This window comes from Monodelphis domestica, chromosome 4 (assembly GCF_027887165.1).
Source record: "Monodelphis domestica isolate mMonDom1 chromosome 4, mMonDom1.pri, whole genome shotgun sequence".
Lineage (NCBI taxonomy): Eukaryota > Metazoa > Chordata > Mammalia > Didelphimorphia > Didelphidae > Monodelphis > Monodelphis domestica.
The window spans coordinates 376504203-376530467 of record NC_077230.1 but is presented as its reverse complement, the minus strand read 5'-3'; the positions used below and the strand labels follow the sequence as shown (position 1 = coordinate 376530467).

The 26265-nt window shown below is 40.9% G+C and overlaps 1 protein-coding gene across 5 annotated transcripts in view; it reads left to right on the top strand.

Annotated features, from left to right (window-relative positions):
- The window catches only part of PTPRU (protein tyrosine phosphatase receptor type U), a 123244-nt gene that overhangs the window by 15508 nt on the left and 81471 nt on the right, over window positions 1–26265 (top strand). For 4 of the 5 annotated variants that reach the window (XM_056795386.1, XM_056795388.1, XM_007493001.3 and 1 more), the window contains exons 2-3: window positions 18530–18661; window positions 25801–26072. In XM_056795386.1, the coding sequence (XP_056651364.1) occupies window positions 18530–18661; window positions 25801–26072 (404 nt within the window). Of the gene's footprint in view, window positions 1–17716; window positions 17924–18529; window positions 18662–25800; window positions 26073–26265 lie in introns of those variants that run through there. The other variant, XM_056795389.1, reaches the window with a different exon arrangement.

Sequence of the window (26265 nt, the reverse complement as noted above, 5' to 3'; positions counted from 1 at the left end):
TTCATTCATTCATCCATTTAAGAAGGTGTGGAGGCCAGGAAGGCAAATGAAGCAGTAATTTTCTTCAAAAAGTTCATGTATTATTGGATGGGAACAGAGAAGAACAGCTTATACACAGATAAGCCTATACCATGTAAATTCAAAATGATTCTTAGTGGGAAGGACATCTGCAACTTGAGTAATTCTATTAGGCAGAGATGATAGGAAGGAGTGCATTTCAGACATGGAGGACAGCCTGCTCAAAAGCATGGGGGCAGGAGATGTAATGAGATAGATATATATAAATGGATGGATGGATGGTTAGAGAGATATTCCCAGGAAAAGCATATATATATGTGTGTGTGTGTATATATATATATATATATATATATATATAAATGGATGGATGGATGGATAGATGGATAGATAAATGGATGGATATATGGATGGATATATGGATAGATATTCATGGGTAAAACATAGATAGATAGATAAATGGATGGATGGATGGATGAATAGATAGATGGATAGATAAGTGGATAGATAGATGGATAGATATTCACGGGTAAAGCATAGATAGATAGATAGATAAATGGATGGATAGATAGATGGATAGATAAGTGGATGAATAGATGGATAGATATTCATGGGTAAAACATAGATAAATGGATGGATGGATGGATAGATAGATGGATAGATAAGTGGGTGGATAGATGGATAGATATTTATGGGTAAAACATAGATAAATGGATGGATGGATGGATGGATGGATAGATAGATGGATAGATAAGTGGGTGAGTGGATAGATGGATAGATATTCACGGGTAAAGCATAGATAGATAGATAAATGGATAGATGGATGGAGAGATGGATAAAGTCTTTATTTAAGTGCTTACTATGTGTCAGGTACTACACTAAGCACTGGAGATACAAATACAAATAAGTGAAGAGAATCTCCTCTGTCAAGGAGATTGAAACAGCTAGATGGCACAGTTAATAGTGCTAGGTCTGGAAAACCTCAGGAAAATTGCAGGAAGACCCAAGTTCAAATCTAGTGTCAGATACTTACTAGCTGTGTAACCTTGGGCAAGACATTTAACTTTTATTTACCTCAGTTTCTTCAACTGTAAAATGGAGTTAACAGCACCTATTGCTACCTTGCAGAGTTCTCATGAAGATCAAATGAGATAATTTAGAGAGCTTAGCATAGTGCCTGGCATGTAGTAGGTGCTATAGAAACATGTGTTTCCTTATAGTCTAATGTGGGAAGATAATATATAAGAGGAGTCAAGAAGGGATCTAGGGAATACTGGGGCAGGCATGATGTGGAGATATTTGGGAAGTGTGGTGGAGGCAAAATAAGGTAAAAACTCCCCAACAAGAGCCCAGGGTTGTTCTAGGGTTCAGCTGGGGAGGAGGAAGGGATGACGGTCTTAATGGAGGAGGCAGATTGCAAAATTACCCAAAAGGTGTTTCCATATGGGGGTTAAGCAGGTTGGCCCTTTTGGCTGAAGTGAGAGTCTAGAAAGGCAGAGAAATATGCAGTTATCCTGGAAAGTTAGACTGGAGTTACTTTGGGAAAGACTTGAAATACCAGGGAGGTTTATATTTTATCCTAGAGCCAGATGGGACCAGTGAAGCTTCTTTGAGAAAGGGAGTACGAGAACCAAGACTGTGAGGCCCCAAGAGGTTGGTCACTTCCCAGGTCCTGAAGATAGTAAGTGGCCAAACTCTACTTAAACTGCAGTTGTCTTGAGATCCTTCTTTGGAAAGGTATGTGAATAGACAGGAAGGGGCAGAGGAAAGCATTGCCACTTTGGGAATCAGAGGATTTTAGTTATGATTCTGACTTTGTTTCTTATTATTTGTGGAATCTTGGGAATTATGTAACCTCTCTGGGTCTCATTTTTCTCATCTGTAAATTGGGGGCATTTGATTAGGTGACCCATAAGGTTTCTTTGAACTCTGATGATGATAATTATGTCTGGGTGAATTAATCTGTGTGAATGAGCTGTTAATTTTCCTATGTGAGAATGTGGTGTGTATTCTCAGTTGTGGAATTTGGGGCATTTTGGTTTCTGGGTCCCAAAAGTCTCTCCATCTCCTGTGGTCCTAGTTCCCCTACTAGGCAACAGTACCTCATAGGTCATGGCCCCTCTCTATAGAGATTCTTTGGATAGGAAACTTCTAGAGGTATTATGAGCATGGACATACTTTTGTATGGGAGTATCCTGCATAATCTTCATTCTTAACCAATGTATGGCCCCTAACTCTCTCTACCCTGCCTATTTAGTCCTAGGACAGAATGAAGAGCCATAACGGGGCTACAAAACTTCTCTTTCCCTTGCCTTTCCATTACATAGAATGTTTGGTATTGCCAGTCGTATTCTCTATAGCGTTTACAGAAAAGCAGCAAAGTTCCTTGAGGACAGTCATCAAGGTTTCCATCTCCCTCAGTATCAAACACACAGTTGGAGATGAATAAATATTGGTTCACTGATCTAGGATGCCCCTGCAGGGCTCAGGTTTCCTATTGGAATGGAGGACCAAAGGAAGTCTGAAACAGGCTACTTTTGACATATTGGGTGGAATTAGAACTGAATCCTGAATCTAGTTGGTCTAAACCTGGGGAGTGGGGTTGGGGTATTCTGCTCTCTTAACAGAAAAGGGAATGGCTGAACAAGCTGTGGTATATGATTGTAATGTAATACTATTATGCCACAAGAGATGACAAAAAAGAAAATCACAAAAAGAAACCTGGGAAGACTTAAATATGAAGTGCTGCAAAGTGAAGTGAGCAGAACCAGGAGAACATTGTCCATAGCAACAGCAATATTGTATGATGGTCAACTGTGAATGACTTAACAATTATCAAAAGACAAGGATCTGGGATAACTCCAAGGGACCCGTGATGAAAAAGGCTTTCTACCAGCAAGAGAGGATCTGTCTGGATGGAGATGGGAACATACCGTTCTTCACTTTATTTCGGCCATAAATTTTTCTCTAGTGTAAGCAATATATGCCTTATTTCATAACATGATGAACAGGGAAATATATATGATATGATAATATATGTACAACGCATATCACATTACCTTCTTTCTTGGGGAGTGGGGAGGGAGAGAAAAAAAGGATGAGATAGATTTTTGGACAAAACTAATGTGAGAATTTGTTTCTCTTGAATAAGCATATTTGTTACAATTAATTACATATTTTAAACAAATAATATATATGATATTATTGTGTTACGGGTCATATTATATTTCTGTAAAAAATAAAAATATATTATAACAAAAAAAGGAAAAGGATCCCAAGGTGGGAGCATCCTCTCTTTTGTCTTGGTGGGAAAAGGATCACGATCTCTGCCACTTTCTTGGTGGGTCTCTTAAGCTTAAATAGACCAGACTTTTAATTTCACCCAGGGCTGACGCATTAATGCTTGCTTGTTCCTCTAGGAACTGGAAATAATCTCAGGAGTCCAGGCTCCCAGTTTCCTCTTTGTTCTTAGATCATTAGGTCCTAGGCTAGAAACTTACCTCATGGAGAGATGGATGACCATAAGTGGGAGGAAGATCACAGAATCATAGAATGTTCAGTGCTATCAAGGGATCTCAGGGACATCCAATTTGGCCTTATCATTTTACAGTGGAGGAAATGGATGCTTACAGGGAGAAAGTGACTTAACCAAAGTCACAGTCTAGTTAGAGGTACTAAGCCTACATTTTTTAGTGTCAAACTCAGTGCTCTTTTCATGATATTGTTTGTTATAGTACCTCTGTCCCTGCTAAGGATCCTTTCTTCTTCTTTCCCTCTATGAAGAGTCTGTAATGAGGAGTGGGAGTATTCTTTCCCTGGGAACCTGGGGCTCAGAATCCACCCTGAGGGACCTTTTTGGAGTTGAGCCATGGGACCTGAAGCTCTTGAAATGTTTGGTCACTACTCATAGCTGGGGTCCCCCAGTCAGTCTGGAATAAGAATTACTTCATTGGTTTTGGGTTTGGGAGAGTCAGTTTCATTGACTAGGGCAGGGGTGTACATATTCATTCGTGGGATGGGGGTCATCCTAGGTCTGGACCCTAGTACTGGATGAGATTTGGTGAAGATGGGCAGGGGAAGATGAGGAAGGAACAATACTGCCTAGAGGAAGCTTTAGTTCATTGTGGGTGGCCTGGATTGCAATTGGTGCTCTGTAAACAAAAGGGAAAAGAGTTACAGTCATAAATCTGGAGGACTGAGTCTATTTACTTGGCAGTTACAGGCCTGTGTCACTTGGGATCTATGGGCTGTGAGGTCAGGGTTCCCAGGAGGCAGTTTGACCTCTTGGCCTCTAAGGACCCTCAGTTTCCCCTGCCTACCTCCTGGATACTAATAGAATTAAAGAATTCACTCCACAGCTAGGGTAGGCTGCTGACTCCAGCATTTCTTACAGAGATAGAAATTAAAAAAACAATCTCCAAAGAGCCCACTGGTCCACATTATCCAGGATGCCTCTCACCATATGACATTGTCATCAGCAGAATGGAAGGCATTGTGTGAGGCTTCCTATCTCTCTCAGGGCATTCCATATATTAAGTGTTCTGTAAAGACTTGTCGATTGGTTATTCTTCTTCCTCTTTCTCTGAGCTTATCTCAATGTGCTCCCCTCAATCCTCTGCCCCTCCTTCCCTTGTCTGGGCAATGGTAATTGTGCCATGAATTTCAGGGCATCAGAAGTATAAGGTAAATATTCAGTCATTTCAGTCACATCTGACTCTTTGTGACTCCATTAGGGGTTTTCTTGGCAAAGATGCTGCAGTGGTTTGCCATTTCCTTCTCCAGCTCATTTGACAGATGAGGAAACTGAGGCCAACAGGGTTAAGGGACTTGCCTAGGGTCACCTAGCTAGTAAGGATCTGAGCCTTGATTTGAATTCCTACTTGCCCAGTAGAAGTTTAAGATATGGTTCCTATCTTTTAATAGTTTATCATCTAGTTGGTCATTCAATTCAATTCTCAGTATTTATTAAGCCACTACTGCATGCAAGATACTGTCCTTAGTTGTAGAGATATAAAAACAAAAATAAAATGGTCCTGTCCTGGAGAAATTGAATGCCATATACCTATGTGGAGATTCTAAGAGGAAGAGGAGAGGAAAAGATACGGGGGTCCATCTGTGCTCAAAGAGAAAGCTGGAAGCCCTAATGCTTGGGATAGCTAGCAAGTTTGACTGGAATAGAGAATAGATGGTAATAGGAAATGAGATTGGAAAGTGGGCGAAGAAACTTGCTGGCTTTTGATTTTAAGGGAGTTTTATTGATTTCTTAAAAAATACCATTGTCTTTTCCCACCTCCACGAGTCCTCTCTTGTAACAAAGAAAACCAGTTAAGAAATGCCAACAGACTCAGAGACTTTGTCTGGCAGTGTATACAACATTCCATACCCAGAGTCCCCTACCTCCTCTCCCAAAGCAGGAATTTGCTCCCTCATCTGTTTTATGGGGCCAAGCATGGTCAGTGCAATTACTCATCTTCATTTTAGTATTCTAGGCAATTATATGACCGCTGTCATTGTGTATATTGTTCCCCCAGTCCTCTTAATTTCTCTTTAAATAAATCCATCCAAGCGCTACCATGTTTCTGTGAATTCTTTGTATTCTTATGGTACAATAATATTATATTTCATTCTTTTACCGCAATTTATTCAGCTATTTCTCAATCAGTGGTTAGCCATGTTGTTTCTAGCTTTTTGATACAACAAAAAAGTGACATGAATATTTCAGTATCTTTCAGGACTTTTTGGCTTTGCTCTCTTTGGGAGGTATATACCCTTTAGTGATATTTCTAGGAAGATGAAGAACATCTTGCATAATTCTAGAATTAAAAAAAAACCCTTACCTTCCATATTAGAATCATCCTTGTATATTGGTTACTAGGCAATAGGGGTGAAGTGACTTGCCCAGGGTCACACAGCAGGGAAGTGTCTGAGGTCAGATTTGAACCTAGGACCTCTCATCTCTAGGCCTGGCTCTCCATCCACTGAGCCACCCAGCTGTTCCCTAGAATTTTCTTTTGAATCATTCTAAATTATTTTCCAGACTGGTCAAACAGTTCTACCAACAGTGTATTAGCACCTGGTCCATTACTGGAAGACTCCATCTTCTTCCCCTTTTTAGAAACTGGGAAAATATTCTGCTTTTTTCTTTTTTTAACCCTTACCTTCTTTCTTAGAACTGTGCAGATGGAAAATTTGCAACACCTGAGCTACATTCCCAGCATCCTTTTAAGTTACTTCCTCATTTTACCTAAGGAGGCTTGGGAGATAAGTTTGGCTGAGACCCACACTGCTGCAGGGCTCTTTTTTTTCCCCGGAGCTTGTGCTTTTGGTAAAGTGCTGCAGGTGTGAGTCTCTGTCTCTCTTTGCTCTGTTCACTTGACTGAAAGAACCCTTTTTTCTTTTCCCTCTCTTTTGATTTAGTATTAAAATTGTATATCTTTTTAAATACTAGAAGAATTTATTTTTACTCCTACAGAATCAATACTGTGTATTGGTTCCAAGGCAGAGGAGTGGTAAGGGATAGGCAATAAGGGTTAATCCAAGATCAAATTTGAACCCAGGACCTCCCATATCTAGGCCTGGCTCTCTATCCATTGGGCCACTTAGCTTCCCCCACAACATTTGCTTGTTGAGTCAGAGGGGCAGCAGTGATGGCTGAGCCCTATGATAGGCTTCTTCAGCCTCTAAACTTGGTCCCCTCAAGTATATAATGGCAAGATGAACTTCTAAGCTCCCTTAACTTCTTTCTCTCCAGGGACAGCTAAGCTGTAGCTTCAGGGAAACCAAGCTGAGCTCCTCATGGCCCTGAGCCCACAGAACAGCCAGGGTGTGTCCTTTAAAAGGTTCTTGTGGAACTAACACAAGGCTGCAAGTCCAGAGACCCAGGGTTGAGTCTAGCTCAGCCAATAATTTGATATGGGACCTTGGGAAAATCACTTCCTCTTCCCAGCCTAAATTTCCTCATCTATGATCTGCAAAATGGGGGTGGAGAAAGAGGTTGGGCAATTCAATTTAATTCAAGAAACATTTCTTCAGCTAGGTGGCACAGTAGATAGAGTGCTGGGTCTGGAGTCAGGAAGATTCTTCTTCCTGAATTCAAATTTGACCTCAGACACTTACTAGTTGGGTGACCCTGGCCAAGTCACTTAACCTCGTTGGCCTCAATTTCCTCATCTGTAAAATGAGCCAGAGAAGGAAATGGTAAACTTCTTTATTTTATTTGCCAAGAAAACCCCAAATGGGGTCACAAAGAGTCAGGCACAACTGAACAATAACAACAACCTATCTACTCTGTGTAAGGCACTGGATAGGCACTGGGCTACAAAAAGAAAAGTGAAACATTATTCTCCTTGAAAGAGATTATGTTCTACTGAGGATACAATATGTACAAAGATTAGAAATTTGATATTTAATTTACTAAAGTAATACAAAGTGATTTAAATAGATAGAATGCTAACAAGGGAGAGTACCATAAATGGGCTCTTGTAGGAGGAGCATCTAAGGAAAATCTAAGGATTCTAAGAGGAAGAGGTTGTAATAGATAATATTGGAGGGGGTATATTTGATGGATGAATGATAACTAATAGATCAGGCAGCTATCTTCCTTTTATCTACCCTCCTCCCTCTATACCTCCCTTCCTCCCCTCTTCTTCCCTTCAGTTTCCCCTCCCCCTTCTTCTTTAGCCTCCTTCTAAATCACTCAGGGTGAGCTATGATGTTTCAGAGGAAATACTCCTTTCTCTTCTTTATCTCAATTAAGGGCTTATTGGGGGAAAACAGGAAAGATGGAGGATGGAGATAAGAGGGTTGGGATTTCCTTATTATTTATAGGGAGCCTTAGGTTAGAGGATATTGAGAGAAATGGCAATTCAGTCACTACCATGAAACAGAGCAAGTCAGAGAGAGATATATGGACTATTGTCCTTCTTCTTCTGCCTTCAAATCAGCCAGGCCACCTCCAGCTTGATTATCCCAAGTCCCAGAGACAAACCCAGCTTCTTCCTTCAAAATCACCACCATAAGCCAAGAAGCCCAGAAATCCAGTCAGCAGTTGGCTCTTGCCTTCCACTGTTTCCCGGTAACATTCCAAATTGTATCTTCCTTTGATTGACAGCTGATTAATCTCCAGCTTCTTGTCTTGCTTTTTGTCCTTTTGCATGCCTTATAATTTCTCTCCTCCACAAGGTGAAGACAATGCCCATTCCAGACAGGGGTCACAGCCTGGGCAAAGCAGTGGAGGTGGGAACCACTATGTACCATAGGAAAACAACCCACAGGACAGTTTACTCGGAATGGAGAATTCACAAAAGAGAATGATATGAAATAAGACTGGTAGAAGGTGGGAAGAGAAGAATTACTAGACATGAAGTTATAGTAAACAATACTTGGAAAAGTTGGTGATTTCATTGGTTAAGGGATACCTCTGCTGAGTAAATTCCAGCTTTTTAATGCTTTAGTGGATGGTCCCAGATATTGATAAGACTCGAAGACATTGGAAAAGACTTCAGAAGCCATCTGGTTTAACGTCCTTGGTTTTTTTTTTAACTAAATTATTTTTTTAACAGATGAGGAAATTGGGTCCTGCAGTGATTAAGTATCTTGTCATTGTTGTATAGCTAAAAACTAGCAGAAATAGGAGTTGAACACAGATCCTTTGATGCCAATTTCTAACATTTTTCTTTTTTCTTAAAAAAAAACCCTTACTGTTCCTCTTAGAATTGATATTAGGTATTGATTCTAAGGCAAAAGAGCAGCAAGGGCTAGGCAATTGGTATTAAGTGACTTCCTCAGGGTCATAATTGTGGGAAATGAGGTCAAATTTGAACCCAGTCTCCTTCCATCTCCAGGTTTGGCTCACTGTCCACTGAGCTACCTAGCTGTCCCCTGTGATCTTTCTATTACACCAATAATAAATTTACAGGTTGTGAAACTAAAAAAAAAAAGATGACGTAAGTGGTCAGCCTCTTGGTTGTAAGTCTCTCTTCACTTAGCTCTGTTGATCCTCTGAAGAAAGATACACAGTCCACTAGTAGCTCATACTTATATCCTTTAAAAATTATTTTTACTTTTTACCCAAAGCCTTTTTTAGCTTTGTGGAACCTGTCAGAACTTGTATTTCACCATCATAGCCCTAAATAAACTTTAATATGTGAGATTGCCTCTACATTCCCATAAGGCCCCAGAGGAGAACTTTAGTAGAAGTTTAGAAGATGATTCTTGATATAATCAAGGACTAGATTATGTGGGACCCATTATAAATGTTGTAGGACTTCAGAGGACGGATTGATCAGTGAATTCTGGAGAATATGACAGCAATAGCTAATATTCACATTTCACTTACTGCTTACCAGGCATTGTACTAAGTGCTTTACAATTATTATCTCATTTGATCCTCATAACAACCTTGGGAGGTAGATGATCAGTAAACATTTATTAAGCATCTATTATGTGCCAGGCATTGTGCTAAGTGCTAGGGATATGAAAAGAGTCAAAAGACAGTTTTGCCCTCAAGGAACTTTTAATGTAATGGGAGAGACAAGATGCAAACAAATATATTCAAAGCTAGGTATATAAAGGATATATAGGATTTAATTAACAGAGGGAAGGTACTAAGAATTCAGAGAGGTTGGGGAAGGCTTTCAGTAAAATATGAGATTTCAGTTAGGACTTAAAGGAAGTCAGGGAGGTTGGTAGGTGGAATAGGGGAGAAAGGAGGACAACCAGAAACAATTTCTGGAGCTCCAAGATGACTCCATCTTGTTTATGGAACAGTTAGGGGGACAGTGTCACTGGATCAAAGACTATATGTCAGGTAGCAAGGTCTAAGAAGACTATAAAGGGAAAACATTAAATATCTCATGAGTCTACATACCAAAACCAACCCAGCAACTAAATGAACACAATTATAAAATGAACACAAGCATAAAACACTTTTCACACAAAAATGTCAGACCTAAAGAGTTGGAAAAACATGAATTGCTCATGGATAGGCTAAGCCAATATAATAAAAATGACAATCCTACCTAAATTAATTTACCTTTTCAGTCCTATGCCAATCAAACCACCTACAATTATCACATAGAGTTAGAAAAATAATAACAAAATTCATTTGGAAGAAGAAAAGGCCAAGAATGTTAAAGGGATTAATAAAAATATGATTAAAAAAAGGCCTAGCCATATCAGATCTCTATAGTATAAAGTGGTAAGCATCAAAACACTCTGGTACTGGTTAAGAAACAGAATAGTGGATCAGTGAAATAGATTAGGTAGTCAATACATAATTAGTCAAGGATATTGATAACCTAATGTTTGATAGCCCCAAAGATCCAAGCTTTTGCAGGAATAACTCACTAATTGGACAAAATTTCCTGGGCAAACTGGAAAACAGTATGGTCAAAACTAGGTAAACATCTCACATTGTATGCCAAGATAAAGTAAAAACAGATACTTGATCTAGAAATAAAGTGTTAAATCATAAACAAATTAGGGGAACATGGAAAAGTTTACTTGTCAGAATTATGGATAAGGGAAGAATTTATGACCAAAGAAGCATAGAACATATTACTAAAAATTAAATGGATAATTTTTGATTACATTAAAGTAAAATTAAATTAAAAAGTTTCTGTACAAATAAAATCAATACAACCAGGTTTAGAAGGGAAATAATGAATTGGGAAAATTTTTTTATCGTGACTCTAGCAAAGGCTATAATACATACATATATATGTATTATAATATATACATACATACATATGTATAATACATACATATATATGTATGTATTATAGCCTTTGCTAGAGTCACAATAAAAAAATTATATATATATATATATATATATATATATATATATATATATAGAGAGAGAGAGAGAGAACCAACTCAAATTTAGATGAACATAAAGCATTACCCAATTGATGAATGGTCTAAGGCAGTGATGGCAAACCTTTTAGAGATTACATGCTATGCCCGCCTCATCTCAGAAACTCAGTGCTGTGCCTCCTCTCCCCCTTACTTTTGATAGGGGAGGGAGGAAGCACACCAATTTGGCTGTTGGGCAGAATGTCCTCAGGTGTGCATGGAGAGGGGGAGGGGAGTAACTCAAGTGCTCTCCTCCCCTCAAGCTTTGTTGCATGTGAGCCACCCATCTTACCCCAGATAGGGGAGGGAGGAAGCACTCCCCTTGGGCTTCTGGGCAGAGGAGTGAGTGAAGTGAAAAAATGTCCTCAGGCATGGTGGAGAGGGGGAAAGGAGTAGCTTCTCTGGAGTCCCTCTGGCTTTCTAGTAACAAACCCTGGTGGGTGATGGTATGGGTGCCCACAGAGAGGGCTCTGTGTGCCCTCTCTAGGATGCATGATGTAGGTTTGCCACCACACATTTAAAGATATGAACAGGGGGGTTCTCAGAGGAAGAAAGTAAAAGTAAATCTATCTAGTCATATGAAAAAATGTTCCAAATCGCTATTGATTAGAGAAATGCAAATAAAAATAACTCTGAGATACTACCTCACACCAATAAGATTGGCTAATATGACCAAAAAGGAAAATAACTAATTTTGGAGTGGATGTGAGAAAGTTGGGACACCAATACATTGTTGGTAGAACTGGGAACTGATATAAACATTCTGGAAAGCAATATAGAACCATGCCTAAAGGACATACTCTTTGACCCAGCAATACTGTTACAGGGTCTATATCCTAAAGAGATCAGAGATAAAGGAAAAGGACCTGTCTATACAAAAATATTTTTGCCAGCTCTTTTTATAGTGGCAAAGAATTGGAAATGAAAGAAGTGTTCATCAATTGGGGAATAGCTGAACAAGTTGTGGCATATGGTTGCAATGGAATGTTATTGTGCCATAAGAAATGACAAACAAGGAAGAAGCCCAAGCTTTTGTAATAAATTAAAAAAAAAAAGAAATGACAAACCGGATGAGTTCAGAAAACCCTGGAAAGACTTCTATGAACTGATATGAAGTGAAGTGAGCAGAAGGAGGAGAACAGTGTATCCAATAATAGAAATAATTCTGTGATGATCAACTGTAAAGGACTAATTTCCAAGATGTCCACAAGGGACTCATGATAGAAAATGCTATCCATAGTCAAAGAAGGAGCTATTGTAGTCTGATTGCAGATCAAAGTGTGCCATCTTCCACTTATTATTCCATCTATTTCAATGTATAATATGTGTCTTTTGTCATGGCATGAAGAATATAGAAAATGTACTGCATAGAAGTCCTGGCATAATTTATATCAGACTATTTACTACTGGGGGAGGTGAAAGAAGGAAGGGATAAAGTCTGAATCATAAAATGTCAGAAAATAATCGTCAAAAATTGTAAAAAAGGATACTACAAAGGTAGGAGCCATAAAGGGATTTGAATGTGAAACAGAATGTTTTGCATTTGATTCTGGAGGAATAGGGAGCCACTGGAGTTTATTGAGTAGGGGAGAGATATGATAGGATCTGTGATTTAGGAAAACCACTTTAGTGGCTGAATGGAGAATCGATTGGAGTGGGGAGAGAGATTTGAAGTAGGCAGATCAATCAGCAAACTATTACAATAGTCAGGACATGAAGCAATGAGGGGCTACACTAGAGTAGTGGCAGTGTCAGAGGAGAAAGGGAGGAGTCTTTGGGAGATATTGCAAAGGTGAAATTGATAGACCCAGGAACAGAATGGATATAGGAAGTGATATGCAGGGCATTGAGGATGACTCCTGGGTTGTGAGCCCAAGGGTTTGGGTGGTGTTGCCCTCCCCAATAAGAGGGAAGGGAGCAGGAGGCAGGATGGGAAAGATTTGGGGAGAAACAATGGCTTTATTCGGACAGATTGAGTTTAAGATGTCAACTGGACATCCAATTAGGGATGTCTAAAAGGCAGTTGGAGATTTGGAGATGTGAGATTCAAAATCAGGAGAAAAGTTGGGGCAGGAAAGGTAGATTTGAGAATTATCAGTATAGAGATAGGTCCTATTATTATCCCTACTTTACAAATGAGGAAACTGAGGTAAACAGAAGTTAAATGACTTGGCCTGGGTCACATAGCTAGTAAGTGACTGAGACTGGATTTAAACTCAAGTCTTTGAGGCTAGGACCAGTGCTCTATCCCTGGTCTCTACCAGCTACTTGGAGAAGTCAGTGAAAGGTCCTTGAAGGAGGTTAGAATTGCACTGGGCAGGATGGGAATGTGAGCAACAGCCCTGATTGTGCTGGAGCCTGCCTTAGATTTTGGTTCCCCTCCTGGAACCTTTGTTTCTCCATTAGCTCCTTAAGGGCAGGTAATAATTTTTCTTCTCATCCTTTCTTTTCACAGCACTTAGCATAGCACCTGACACATAGTAGGGGTTTCATAAATGTTTACTGAGTGCCCACAGGTCTTTCAGATTCAATTAAAAAAAACAAACCTTACCTTCTGTCTTGGAATAAATGCTGTGTATTGGTTCTAGGCAATGGAGGTAAGTGACTTTGAACCTAGGACCTCTTGTTAAGGCCTGGTTCTCAATTCACTGAGCCACTTAACTCTCCCTTCCCCCCTCCCTTCAATTTTTAGAAAGTTGTAAAAATGATTAGAAATGAAGCAGAGACTTTTAATAGGAAGAGTTCAGAAAACAGGACTAATTTCCATGTGGTACAATTTTTATTTAATTGGTTCCCTCTGCCCCCTTTTCGCTTTTTTTTTTGAAAGTGAGGATTTCCACTGAGAGTGGTGGGGCCCACCTGCAATCCCCGACACCAGGAGGATTGAGCCTGGCAGACCTTTTGAGCTTATGAATTCTGAGCTACAGTGAGCTAAGCAGTCAATTTGACATTCAAATAGTGAGACCCCAGGAACCAAGGGTCTAAGGATTTCTAAGGAGGGGCAAACCAGCCACTGGGGAAAACTTCTGAACCTTTCAGAGTAGGTCCTGGTCCTTGTACTTCTAGCCTGAGTGAAAACACTGTCCTTTTTTTTTTAAACCTTTACCTTTCATCTTAGAATCAATGCTGGGTATTGGTTCCAAGGCAGAAGAGTGGTAAGGGCTAGGCAATGGGGGTTAAGTGACTTGCCCAGGGTCATACAGCTAGGGAGTGTCTGAGGCCAGATTTGAACCCAGGATCTCCATCTCTAGGCCAGGCTCTCAATCCACTGAGCAACCCAGCCCCCCCCCCCCTTTTAAGGGAGGATTTTCACTGTCTGTGAGGCAAGGTCATGAAGTCCAGAAAATGGAAAATCCTTTGTTTAGTGGGAAAAGGGCCATACTCAGAGTTAGGAGAACTGGGTTTGAATCCTGATTCTGACACCAGCTGTGTGACCATAGGCAAATCACTTAATTTCTCTAAACCCCAAGTGCCTCATCTGTAAATTGGGGATAACAACAATGGTATTTGCACTCTCTACGTCATAAAATTGTCATGAAGAAATAATTTTGTAAAACTTAAAGCTCTGTGGAAATGGGGAATGTTATTCATTTTTATTATAATAGTGCTTAATATAATGCCTAGCACATATAAGGCACTTAATAAATGTTAACTGGGGTGGTTAGGTGGCTCAGTGGATAGAGTGGCAAGCCTAGAATCAGGAGGTCCTGGGTTCAAATCTGGATTCAGTCACTTCTTAGCTCTGTTATCCTATACAAGTCACTTGACTCCTTTACTGCTCTTCTGCTTTGGAACTGATATTTGTAGTGATTCTAAGATAAAAGGCAAGGGTTTAAAAAATGCTAATCAACTGACTGACTAGTAGAATATTGATGACTTAAAACAGTAGTGTTGATGAACTCTTGACCAGGGATGGAGTATACCTAATGATAGCCAGTAAGAAGGAATTTGCCTGGAGAATTAGAAACCTAATAAAAAAAAGCTTTGCACTAAGAAGGAAAAGAAAAAAGGGGAGAGAGACACAGTCAGAGGGAGAGACAGACAGATGCACACAGAGACAAAGAAAGAGAAAGAGACAGAAAGACTGAAAGAGAGACAGGGAAAGAGAGAGGCAGAGATAGAGACAGACAGAGACAGGGAGAGATGAAAGGACAGCTAGAAAGACAAAGAGAGAGACAGAGATGGACAGAGAAATACAGGAACACAGAGAGAAAGACAGAGAACTTATCTAGATTGTAGCAAAAGATTTGATGAAGTCTCATGATATTCTTGTGGAAAATAGGGAGAAAAGTGGGTTAGATGATTATACAATTTTGTGCATTTAGAACTGGTTGATTGACTACATGCAAATAGTGGCCATTAATGGTATGATGTCAACTTGGAGGGACATGTCTGGTGGATCATCTCAGGGGTCTTGGTACTCTGCTGTTTAACATTTTCACTGGTGACTTGGATTTTGGAATAAATGGTGACAGGAACCAGGAAAGTATAATTAAGACACTGCATAATAGTCAGGATCCAAAATAGCTCCCAATAGTTAAGACCGTGGTCTAAATCTATGATGGCTTTGATAGGTGTACTCTCTCCAATTATGCAAATCATAAACCATGAACACTTTTACCTTCTTCTCAGGTTCTTGGAGATCCTAACATTTCATGGCTACCAGTAGAATGTGTAGACTTTTTTCATTGGTTATGCTTTATTCTTGCTACAGGACTGTTCTCTTTCTTTTTCATCTTATGCATTCTCTGATGATAGTCTTTATATCATTTCACCAAATCATTTTGATTTTGTCTTGCATTCTACTGAGGTTCCCATCTTACTTCTCCATTGCCCTTTGGATGATCTCCAAGGTTAAATTTTCAGAGATTGTTGTCTGTGATTCACAGACAGATAACATTAGTGGAAGAATACTGATGAAGCTTTGTTCCAGAAGGACACTAGGGGTCTTTAAAAGCATGGCATAGTTTCACAAAATCAATCTAGCCTACGCTCTTCCTCCTATTCAATTTTGGACCCACTTCATTGTCTATCTGCAGTGCCAGTCCAAGGTTTATGTACAGATGGCCCAGCTCTTTGGGATATCCATCTGACAGTGTTCCAATAGTCTGGATTATAGGTATGCTTCATCCATTTGGTTTTCCCAGTGTGAATTGTAAGGCAAAACTCTTTTCAGAGATAATAGGTCTTATTAGGAATCTCTGAAATGTTCTGGGCTCTGATACAATTGGTATAGTACCATCTGTAAACAGCAGTGTCTGGGAAATTCTCCATGACAGTGACAGATGCTTTTGGTGAGCATCTGTGAGCTCCTGGTGAAGAAACTACCTTTACCAATGCAGGCTTGCACCTTGTTTTGCAATATAGAGAAAAATGTCCCATGCAACTATTAAGTCTTGCTTGATATTCATATCCAGAGTGCTACTGCATGAAGTTATTTCTGCTCTTTAAAGGAATCTTGTATGACTTTGACTTGTGCACAGAAGCTATCTTGTTATAGCAGAGCTTTTAAGGTAGTTTTTGTACTACAAAGTAAAATTCTTTTAAATAGTCAATGAACAATAAGAACAGAAGAATCTTGTACTATTTGTACCTTTCAGTAACGTGTATGAATAGAAAGATTTGGTCTGCTGTTTAACATTTGTAAAAGCCTTCCTGTTCCCTTCATCACATGCCCTCAGTGTGCATGTAGATTATTATCATGAAGATTTTTTAGAAATGGGAAAGTAGACATGTAAGTTAGTAGTTATTGATTTTGTCTTGGTTGCCTTTTTTGTTGTTAGGATAAAGTCTCTGTCCCCCCCCACCCTTTTAGTGTCATTTTTATTGCCTCATGCCGAACACTGGGGACTCTGATGTTGGAATTCAAAGATGGTAGCTTCATTGTTGTTGACAGAGAAAAAGAGTTTGGTGTAGAGATATTTACAGCTCTTAGCCTTTTTCTGCTCTGTGCATTGTCCTCTATCTAGTTCCATCCTTAAATGTCCTCAGTATGATCTAGCTTAGTTTGGCCTCTCTTAACTTTCTGTAAATGTGCTTCTACTGCTTTATGTGGCAAGATTGCTTGTAGTAGTTTACTATCCTTTTTATAAGATTTTACAAAGGGAATTTTTGTTCTACAATGGTGTTATCCTTCACTGTCATATCTCATGCTTAGCAAGGTGACTAAATGTTTTTTGGATTGAGGGATTTTTAAGCTTCTTTGGTTTCCTTAGTGTGATGATTGATTTTCTTGAGAAGTGACAGTAATCTGTGTCTATGTCTGTTAATTTGTTGCTCATTTTTGAGAATCAACAGCTTGTTGAAATTAAACAGGTTGGAGTTACTTTGGACATGTTCCATATCTTCTCATTTTATACTGTCTTCTGATTGGTACTAATCTTTGAACCAATAAGTCATTGATTTGGTTTAATATAGATAAGTGATTCAGAAATGATCTCCACATTGGTAATCAGACATTTCATGTCTATTGATAGCAGAAAAAGAACTTATTTCATATTACTCTCCTTCCTATATGCTTCATTCTAATCAAACTGTCCAGTTACCTATTTCCCATAATGATATATTGTTTCTCACTTCGGTTTCTCAGCATAGGCAATCTCCCATGTCTGGAATATACTTTCTTCTTACTATCTGGTTAGATTCCTAGCTTTCTTTTTACGTATCATAGGTGCTACCTATTGTGTGAGATCTTTCCCAATCCCTCTGGTAATTAGTCTGCTCTTCCTTATGAAAATTACATTGTATGACTTTGTATGTATTTTGTATTTACTTATTTCTATACCTTTTAGGTGGTATAGTGGATAGAGCACTGAGATTGGAATCAGGAAGACATCTTCATGAGTTCAAATTCGCCTTCAGACACTTACTAGCTGTGTGGCCCTGGGCAAATTACTTAATCCTTTTTTCTTCAGTTCCTCATCTGTAAAATGAGCTGCAGAAGGAATTGGCAAGCCACTCAAGTATCTCACCAAGAAAACCCCCAAATGGGGTCAGGAAGAGTCAGACATGACAGAAAATGACTGAACATACCTTTTAATCTTGCTCCTACAATGTAAGCTCCTTGAGGGCAGAGACAGTTTCTTGGATTGAATTAATAAATGAAGTTGTTGAAGATGTTCTTTGCAGGTTTCAGCTAGACTGACTAGATGACCTCTGAGGTCCTTTCCAACTGTGAGATAGTATGGCTCAATGCTTTTGTGCTAAAACATATAAGTGATGCAAACATCTTGATGCTTTCCTCCTATATTTCTTGAAATAGCCTCAAACTTGCCTGCAAATTTTATATCTCTGGTTGTGTGTGTGATGTGTTTTGAGTGTGAGTGCATGTCCACATCAGATTATACACCGTGGGTGGATTGGCTACTGAATTAGGAAACACAAGATGTTCTGTGGTTTTAGTCTAGGGGTGGGGACTCCAATACATCAGCCCAGATCCTATTCCAAGTCTTTCCTTTAATCTCCCCTCCCTCAGCCCCACAGTGCTATTTGATCTCCCACATGATTTTCTAAAAGTGGAGGTTAAGTTTGGTTTCTGTAAATCTTTGGGTGGGAGGTGATGTAGGAGCTACCGTGGAGTAATCTAGTAGTTTGTTCTAGCAATAAGCTGGAAGGTGACCCCTGGATGCATTTGAGGTCAATTAGCCTTCTTTTCCTATAGCCGGCTGCTCTTTCGATGAGGATGGAGATCCAGTGGCACCATGTGAATATAGTCAGGCCCAGTATGATGATTTCCAGTGGGAGCGAGTACGAAATGATGCTGGCACCCGGTCCCCACCTGACCTGCCTCATGGTGAGCCATTTTCTTTCTGTCTTTAAAAAAATGCTTTATTGATGCCTTATGTCTTTACATCACAGTTATTTCTCACCTCCACCTCCAGACGGAAACCTTCTTTTTGACAAGGAAAACCAAGGAAGAAAAAGCATCTTATATAGAAACTTTGTCTGACAATATCTACATTGCCTTGCCTAGTCTTTTATCTCCCTGTTGTGGGAGAGGATATATCTTTGGTTGTCTCTTCTCTAGGGTCTTCAGTGGCTTTTCTTTCTTTAAAAATGTTTTTTCAAACCCTTATAAGGAATTAAATTAAGGGTTTGACTAAATATGTGAGAATTCTAAATTAATATTGTAGTTGCCGATTCAAAAATGTTATAGTTCAAGCTGAAATGACTTTTAGTAGCTTTATTTACAAAGAGAGTGGAAGGAGTGAAAGTAGAGAAATACAAAAAGAGGGTAGAGAAGATATGTACCCTATCACATATAATTATAATAATAAATATTGCTCCGGTGCTGGACTCAGCCCGGCAGGGCTTGTTAACCCTCAAGAGGATCCAGACGTCCACCTATATGGTCTCCTCCAAGAAGGAAAGGTCTCTCCAAAACTAATCTCTCTCCAGACACCAGGAAAGGAAGGCCAGCTACTCACTCATCCAAGAGTAAGTCCAAATCCCAAGTTACCTCCAAAAGGCAGGTCACCAGTTGAAGATGACCACTGAAGAAAATCAGGACTTTTATAGTCCTTTTCATCCCTTCCCCTCTTCACAGGGGCCAATCACAGTTTCCAAATTGCCTCGCACTGCCCAGCTGGGCAATGTCTCTGGAATTCACACCTCTTATCTTCTGAAGGTGTCAGCTCTTATCATAGGATTCAGAAGTTTCTGATTGATTGGGTTAGAGGGGTGGAGCTCTCCAAGTACCTGACTTGTAAATTCTTATTTCTTTAAGTAAGTGACTTGTGAATTCTCTTACTTGATGGCTAACAAAGTGTTAACTCAAAAAATAGACAAAAAGAATAAAGAATTCCCTTTCACAGAATCAATATTAAATATCGGTTCCAAGGCAGAAGAGTGGTAAAGCTTAGGCAAGGGGGGGGGGGTTTAAATGACTCACCCTGGGCCAGGTCACATAGCTAAGAAGTGTCTGGGGTCAGATTTGAACCCAGTACTTCCCATCTCCAGGCCTGGTGCTTTATCCACTGGGCCACCTAACTGCCCCTGGTTTTTCTATTACTTACAGTGTTGTCATTGTGTGTATTGTTCTCATGGTTCTGTTTTTCTTTGCACTAGTTCGTACAAATCCTCTTGTATTTCTCAGAATTCTGTTATGTTTATGTGCCACCATTTGTTCAACCACTCCCCAAACAATGGAAAATCACTTTGTTTCCAGTTCTTTGCTATCCTAAAAAGCTCTGTTATGAATATTTTAGCACTTATGGGAACTTTGTTTCTTTCTTTGATTTTCATGGGGTATATACCTGGGAAGGAGGACTAGTCACTTTTCTTCCATTATTCAAAATAGAAATCCAGGGGGCAGCTAGGTGGCTCAGTGGATAGAGAGCCATTCCAGGAGGCAGGAGGTCTTATGTTCAAATCTGGGCTCAGATACTTCTTAGCTGTGTGATCCTGGACAAGTCACTTGACCCCAATTGTTCAATCCTTATCTCTCTTCTGCCTTGAAACCAATACTTAGTATTGATTCTAAGGTAGAAAATAAGGATTTAAAAAATATAGAAATCCAAAATAGTTGGATTATTTCACAGCAACAAGATGAGCTGTTTTCTACTCTCTCCTTTTCCTGGCTTTCTCTTACCAACTCCCAACACTCATCCTTTCTTATTTAGCTCAGAAACTAGAGACAACTACTACAAAGACTCATGAGGACTCAGAGAGTATTTGCTCCTTCCTGCACTTTAACCTAGCCATGCAGTCATGTAATACCAGGTTTATTGCTTGGGGAGCTGAATTTCCTCCTTAGGAGATAGGGCTCCCCACTCTCTCACATTCATTGGCTTATCACCTCCTATCTTGGCCACTCTGGGCACAATTCTATTTTGGTCTAGTCTAAAGTTTCCTCCAAAAGGTATAAAGTAAAAGAGGTACCAACATACAAAAATGAATAAGATGCATTTTATAGGTGATTTATTTCCATTTTTAAAAAGTAATGATAAGCCAGAGAGAATCTTAGCATGCTTTACAGAATGACCAGAAGAGAACTTAGTAGTTTACTTGTTACTACTGGCACAATTACTTGGGAGTCAATATTCAAGCCTCTTTTGGATATGTTATAAGGAGTTTTATTAAGTTCATTCTCTCTCATTAAGAGCAGAAGCTCTATGTTAAAGGAAGTTTTATTAATATCACTCTGTTGCTTTAAGAGGCAGAGCAGATGGCTCTCGTCCTCCATCACTTTAAGAGACCGTCTATAGTTGGGAAAAAGTTCAGTTAAGAGGGTCCTTCTCTCTGACTTTGGAGAGATCAGGGTGGCATCAGTGACTCTGTCAAGAGGATCTGACAGTTACTTCTGACAGTTTGTTTCCAGATACTGGGTTGGAGAAGTTAAAGGCTTATTAATTAATGTTCATCAATTAGTTAGTTAAGATAGAGAATTTAATATAAGTTAGACAGAGTAGGCCAGATAGGTCTACTTTGCCAAGCAAGAAGATCCTGCCAAGAAAGGCAGTTAGAAGTAGGGTTCTTTAGAGATTTTTAGTATAGGATTTGGATTTTAAGATTTAGTATAAGATTAAGACATATACTATCCTTTTTCCTACCTCCTATTTTCTATCCCTACCTCTCCTCCAAATAAAAAATGATGCTGGTTTACCAAACTGCTCTCAGCAACTTTCATTGACTTCCACCAAAAATATTTACCCCATAACAACTTGGCTATAAATATTTATTACTCAGAATAGATATAAATAGTTTTTGTGAGACTGTTGAATAGCCATGCTACACTGTCTGATGCTGACCTCTCTCTTGATGCCACCTCACTGCTACTGCTTTCTTGGTGGTGGTCCAACTTCCCAGTGCAGGTACTTCCTCTTGGTAACAGATATTGCTGCTCCAGGGAGATGTCACTTCTATCACCTAACCAGTGGTAGATGTTGCCATTGTGACTAAAAGGTTTCTTGGCTTTTTGAGTTTTCACAAGGTCCTGTTCCAAAGTAATGAAGACATAAAAGGGACCAGATTGTCTAGACAAAATGGAGAGAAGAGAAAGGGTTAAGGCTCAGGGAATCCCCTTAGCACCCTCAAAAGTTCTGTCTCAGCAGTGAATTATGGGCCTGAATTTAGTGATGAGTTGTATATAGTCAGAAGCCAGCCCCTGAGAGCTCCCACATGGTCCCCCTGGAAACAAGCAGTGGTTATTTGTGTGTGAGCAGAAGTTGTCCTCCAGTGAGCTTTTCTGACCCTCTTTCTTCCTTGAACCATGGCAAAATTTCCCAGATTCCCCATCCTTGCTCCATAACCTTTTCTCTGATCCTCTTCCCTGTCCTGCCCTGAACCTTCTCTAATCCTCCTTCCTATCCCACAGTGATCCTCTCCTAATCTCCCTTCTCTGCCCCAGAATGAGCTTACTTTGTTTCTCAAGCGTGAGAGCTTTCTTAGATCTTTTTCTGCCTCACAGCAAATCTTCCTTAATTGCCCCCTACCCCCACCTTCTTCCCCAAATGCTCTGTTGTAAACCTTCCTGATTCTGCTTCCTTCCTGCCCCATTATGAGCTTTCTCCATTTCTTCCCCTTTCCTTACCATGGACCTTTCCCAATATTTCTCTGGGCTCTAGTTTCTTCATTCGTTCCACAAAGAATTTGGACTAGATGACCTAAAGGCACCTTATAGCTCTAGTTCCATGGTCCCTTCATCATTTACCACTCTGCTCTTAGTCTTGTCCTGGGATGATCAGGGCCAGAGAACTTCTCATACCTCTCCTCTGGAGCTGTCCCTAATTCCACCAACCCTCTTTTCATCAGTGTCGGTCAGTACTCTTACATGATCTTCCCTGCCTTTTCTCTTTTTTGGGCCTCCCAGTCCCCATTCCACAGGGGCTCCCCTCCCTTCTATAACTCCCCCAAATACAAAATTTTCTGTTCAAATCCTGATCTCTAATTCCTCCTATCTAGTGCCTGAACTCATAGCTCTTATGTGTTGTCCTCTCTTATTAAAATGTCAGTTCCTTAAGATCAAGGTTTGCCTCTCTTGGTAATATCTGCATCTCAAACACTTAGCCCAGTGCCTGGCACACAGGGAATGCTTAATAAATGCACTGTTTAGCTATCTCACAGTGTGCTTGACCTCAGGCTGGCCTCCCCCATTTTTGAAGGGAACATCATAGTTGCCATCTCAATTTCTTCCATCAGGTGCCCTCTGGGCTTAAGGGAATGGGTACCAATATGTAGTAGTATTGGTTCTAAGGCAGAAGTTAAGGGTTTAAAAAAAGATATCATGCCCACCTTGAGCTTTCTCTTTTCCAGGCTAAATAGCCCTAGTTCCTCTAATGGATCTTCATATGACATGGACTCATAGCCCTTTGCCATCTCATTTGCCCTCCTCTGGCTTCTCTCTGGCATGTCATGGTTCTTAAGCTCTGGTGCCCAGTCTGATTGGGCCGAAGCCCTGCCCACTATATGCAGCAAGCCTCAGATGTCTCTCCAGGCATGTCAGAGAGCATCACAGAACTTCAGAGAAGGAAGTGCCCTCATAGGCCAACATGTCCAGCCCTCAGATTGTAGAGTCATGTTGTGTCATGGTTGGGATTAGAACCCAAGTCTTAGGACTCTTCATCTGCGACTCTTTTCAGTTCTCTAATACTGTGTTCCATAACTTTCCATGATTCTTTCTTTCTCTATCTCTCTCCCTCTCCTCTTTATCCCTCCTCCTTCCCCCAGAAGCTCACAATTGTGGAGGCTTGGAGTCTGATTAGGCAACCCTTTCTTCCTCCTGAAAATAATTTGGCCCTTCCTTTTTCCTTTGAACATTTTTTTCCTGATATCTTTTGTTTTCACATTGTCACCATTTCCAAATATATCCCTCCCTCTCCCTTACTGAAGGAGCCATCCCTTGTAATAAGGGATAGAAAAGAAAGGGTGTGTGTGTGGAGAAAGCAGTTCAGTAAAACTAACCAACCGATTAACTGAGTGTGACAGTATATTCATGTTCAACATTCATAGCTCCTCACCTCTGCAAGGAAGTGGGGGAACCATTTTCTCATCTCTTTACCAGTTATTCCTTTCTCTCTTTCCCTCTGCTCCTGTCCCTCCCAGATGAGCTCCTAGCTTGGCTGGCACTGGTAGACGGTAACCACTCTACTCCTCTTTTTTCCCTTCCATCCTTATTCGGGGTAAAATTAGGGTGGCCAAAACTCTACCCATAGAGAATGTCTAGCCTATTGGGAAGGCAAACTGAACCCCTACAATACCCAGAGGAGGGCAGAGCATGAATCTGTGTTCCTTAGTGTTTTGGGGACACAGAGTTGAGAGGATCAAAGTAGGATGGGAAGAGAAAGGTTTTTGAGAACAGAGGGGGTCAAGTGGTAACACCAAGACTAGAACCTAGGACTTTGAGGAATCAGCAAGAGAAAGCTCTAGAGATAGAAGGGACTTGCTTCTTATAGAGGAAAAAAGAGCAGGAGGAGAGAAGGGGAGAGGGCTAGGCTGGTTCCTGCAGTAGGGACTTGAATGGGAGAGAGGGAGACTCTAGACTCATAAAAAGAGAACAAAAGGTGGGTCCTAGAGAGCCCACTGGTTAGAGACCCAGGCCTAGAGATAGGAGGTTCTGGTCTCAAATCTGACCTCAGATCCTTCCAACTGTGTGACCTTGGGCAAGCTTTTTTGCTCTTCTGTCTTGGAATCAATCCACAGTATAAGATGAAAAGTAAGGACTCAAAAAAGAGAGAGAATATGAGTTTGTTTAAAAAAAAAAAGTGATCTCTAAGCCCTGCCCACTTCCCTCCTGTCTCTGGAGTCCTGATCTGGAGAGATGAATGAAATTCCCTTCCAGGGGTGTCTCAGGAGAGCCCTGGACTCCGGAGGTACAGGGCCTGAGATGAAAATGAGTTTTTGTTGGATGTCTTCCAAGCCCAGGAGTCAACTGGGATAGCTCTGATGTTGGCCCCTTGCCACTCGAATCTCCCTGCCTGGGTGGCTTCCTCAGCCACCACTCACCTCCTGCTCCCCTCTGGCTTCACTCCAAGGAGCTCCTTGTCATCAGATCATTGCCCATCCTCCAGGTCCTGCTGGGGTCTCCCTTGCTGACCTCATTCTAGCCCGAGGGCCATATCCTAGAGGAGTGGGCCAGCCCCTCTCTCCAGGAAGAGGAAATAGGACCCTCGGCTCACAGCCCTGCAGGCTTGCTTGGATCTGACCTTGCCAGAGCAGAAATCACCTGCTCTAGGTGGTTCCAAGTTAAGGGACTCCCATGGACAGCTGGAAGTTAAGAGGAGGCTCTGGACAGTGGAAAGAGTGCTGGGCTGGGAATAGAAAGACTTAGGATGGACTCCCAGTCCTGCCACTTACACTCTGTGTCACCTTGGCTAGCTTCTGAAACTCTGGGCCAAATGAGGGAGTTGGATTAGATGATCCATTTAGGGGGAGCTGTGGATAGAGGGCTGGTTTCAAATCCTACCTCAATTACTATCTGTGTGACACTGGTCAAGTCATGATGCACTCTGCCTCAGTTTCCTCATTTGTAAAATGAGGATAATAATAATATTTCTCTCACAGGGTCTTGAGGATCAAAGCAAATGGAATAATGCCATGTATAGCATGTTATAAACCTTCAGGTGGAATGTAAGTGCTAGCTATTATGCAAATACTAGTGATCTCTTACATCTCTTCCAGTTTAAATCGAGAACCTCATGGTTTATTGCCCAAATATACAGAAATCCTTTAGTTCCTGTCTCATTCTTCCCAGCATTATCTCCTTGACTCCTTTCCCAGCTTCCTCCAGACCCTCTTTGTTTCTCCTCTTTGGTCCCCTAATCCCCATCTCCCTGAAGCCTCTCAGGAGGCTCCCCAGGACTCAGCAGAGTGCGTGGCACAATGTAGATGCTTATAATATTTGTCCACTATGTTTATTTACAGGGTTCCTTCTTTCCCCGCCCCCTGCCATTGTCCTGCCATCCCCCCTCCCATTCTGAATTCTTCTCATTCTAGGTTCGTACCTGATGGTCAACTCCTCCCAGCATGCTCCAGGTCAGCGGGCCCATGTGGTCTTCCAGAGCCTGAGTGAGAATGACACCCACTGCTTACAGTTCAGCTACTTCCTCTATAGTCGTGACGGGCACAGCCCTGGAGCCCTCGGAGTCTACGTACGAGTCAATGGAGGCCCCTTGGGCAGCGCCGTCTGGAACATGTCTGGCTCTCATGGCCGTCAGTGGCACCAGGCTGAGCTGGCAGTCAGCACCTTCTGGCCCAATGAGTACCAGGTGAGCCGGTCTTGGCTTTTATGTCTGTGGCCAGAGCTGAGGCGTTGCCCGTCTAGCATTTGGGTGGTCGATGGCTGAGGTTGGGGCTCAGTCTGATTGAGGGAGAGTGTATAGTCCTTAATTGGCAGTAGTCAATGGCTGAGGAACAAGATGGTGCCTTTTGGTGCAAAGTGGTAGAAAAATCTGGGACTGT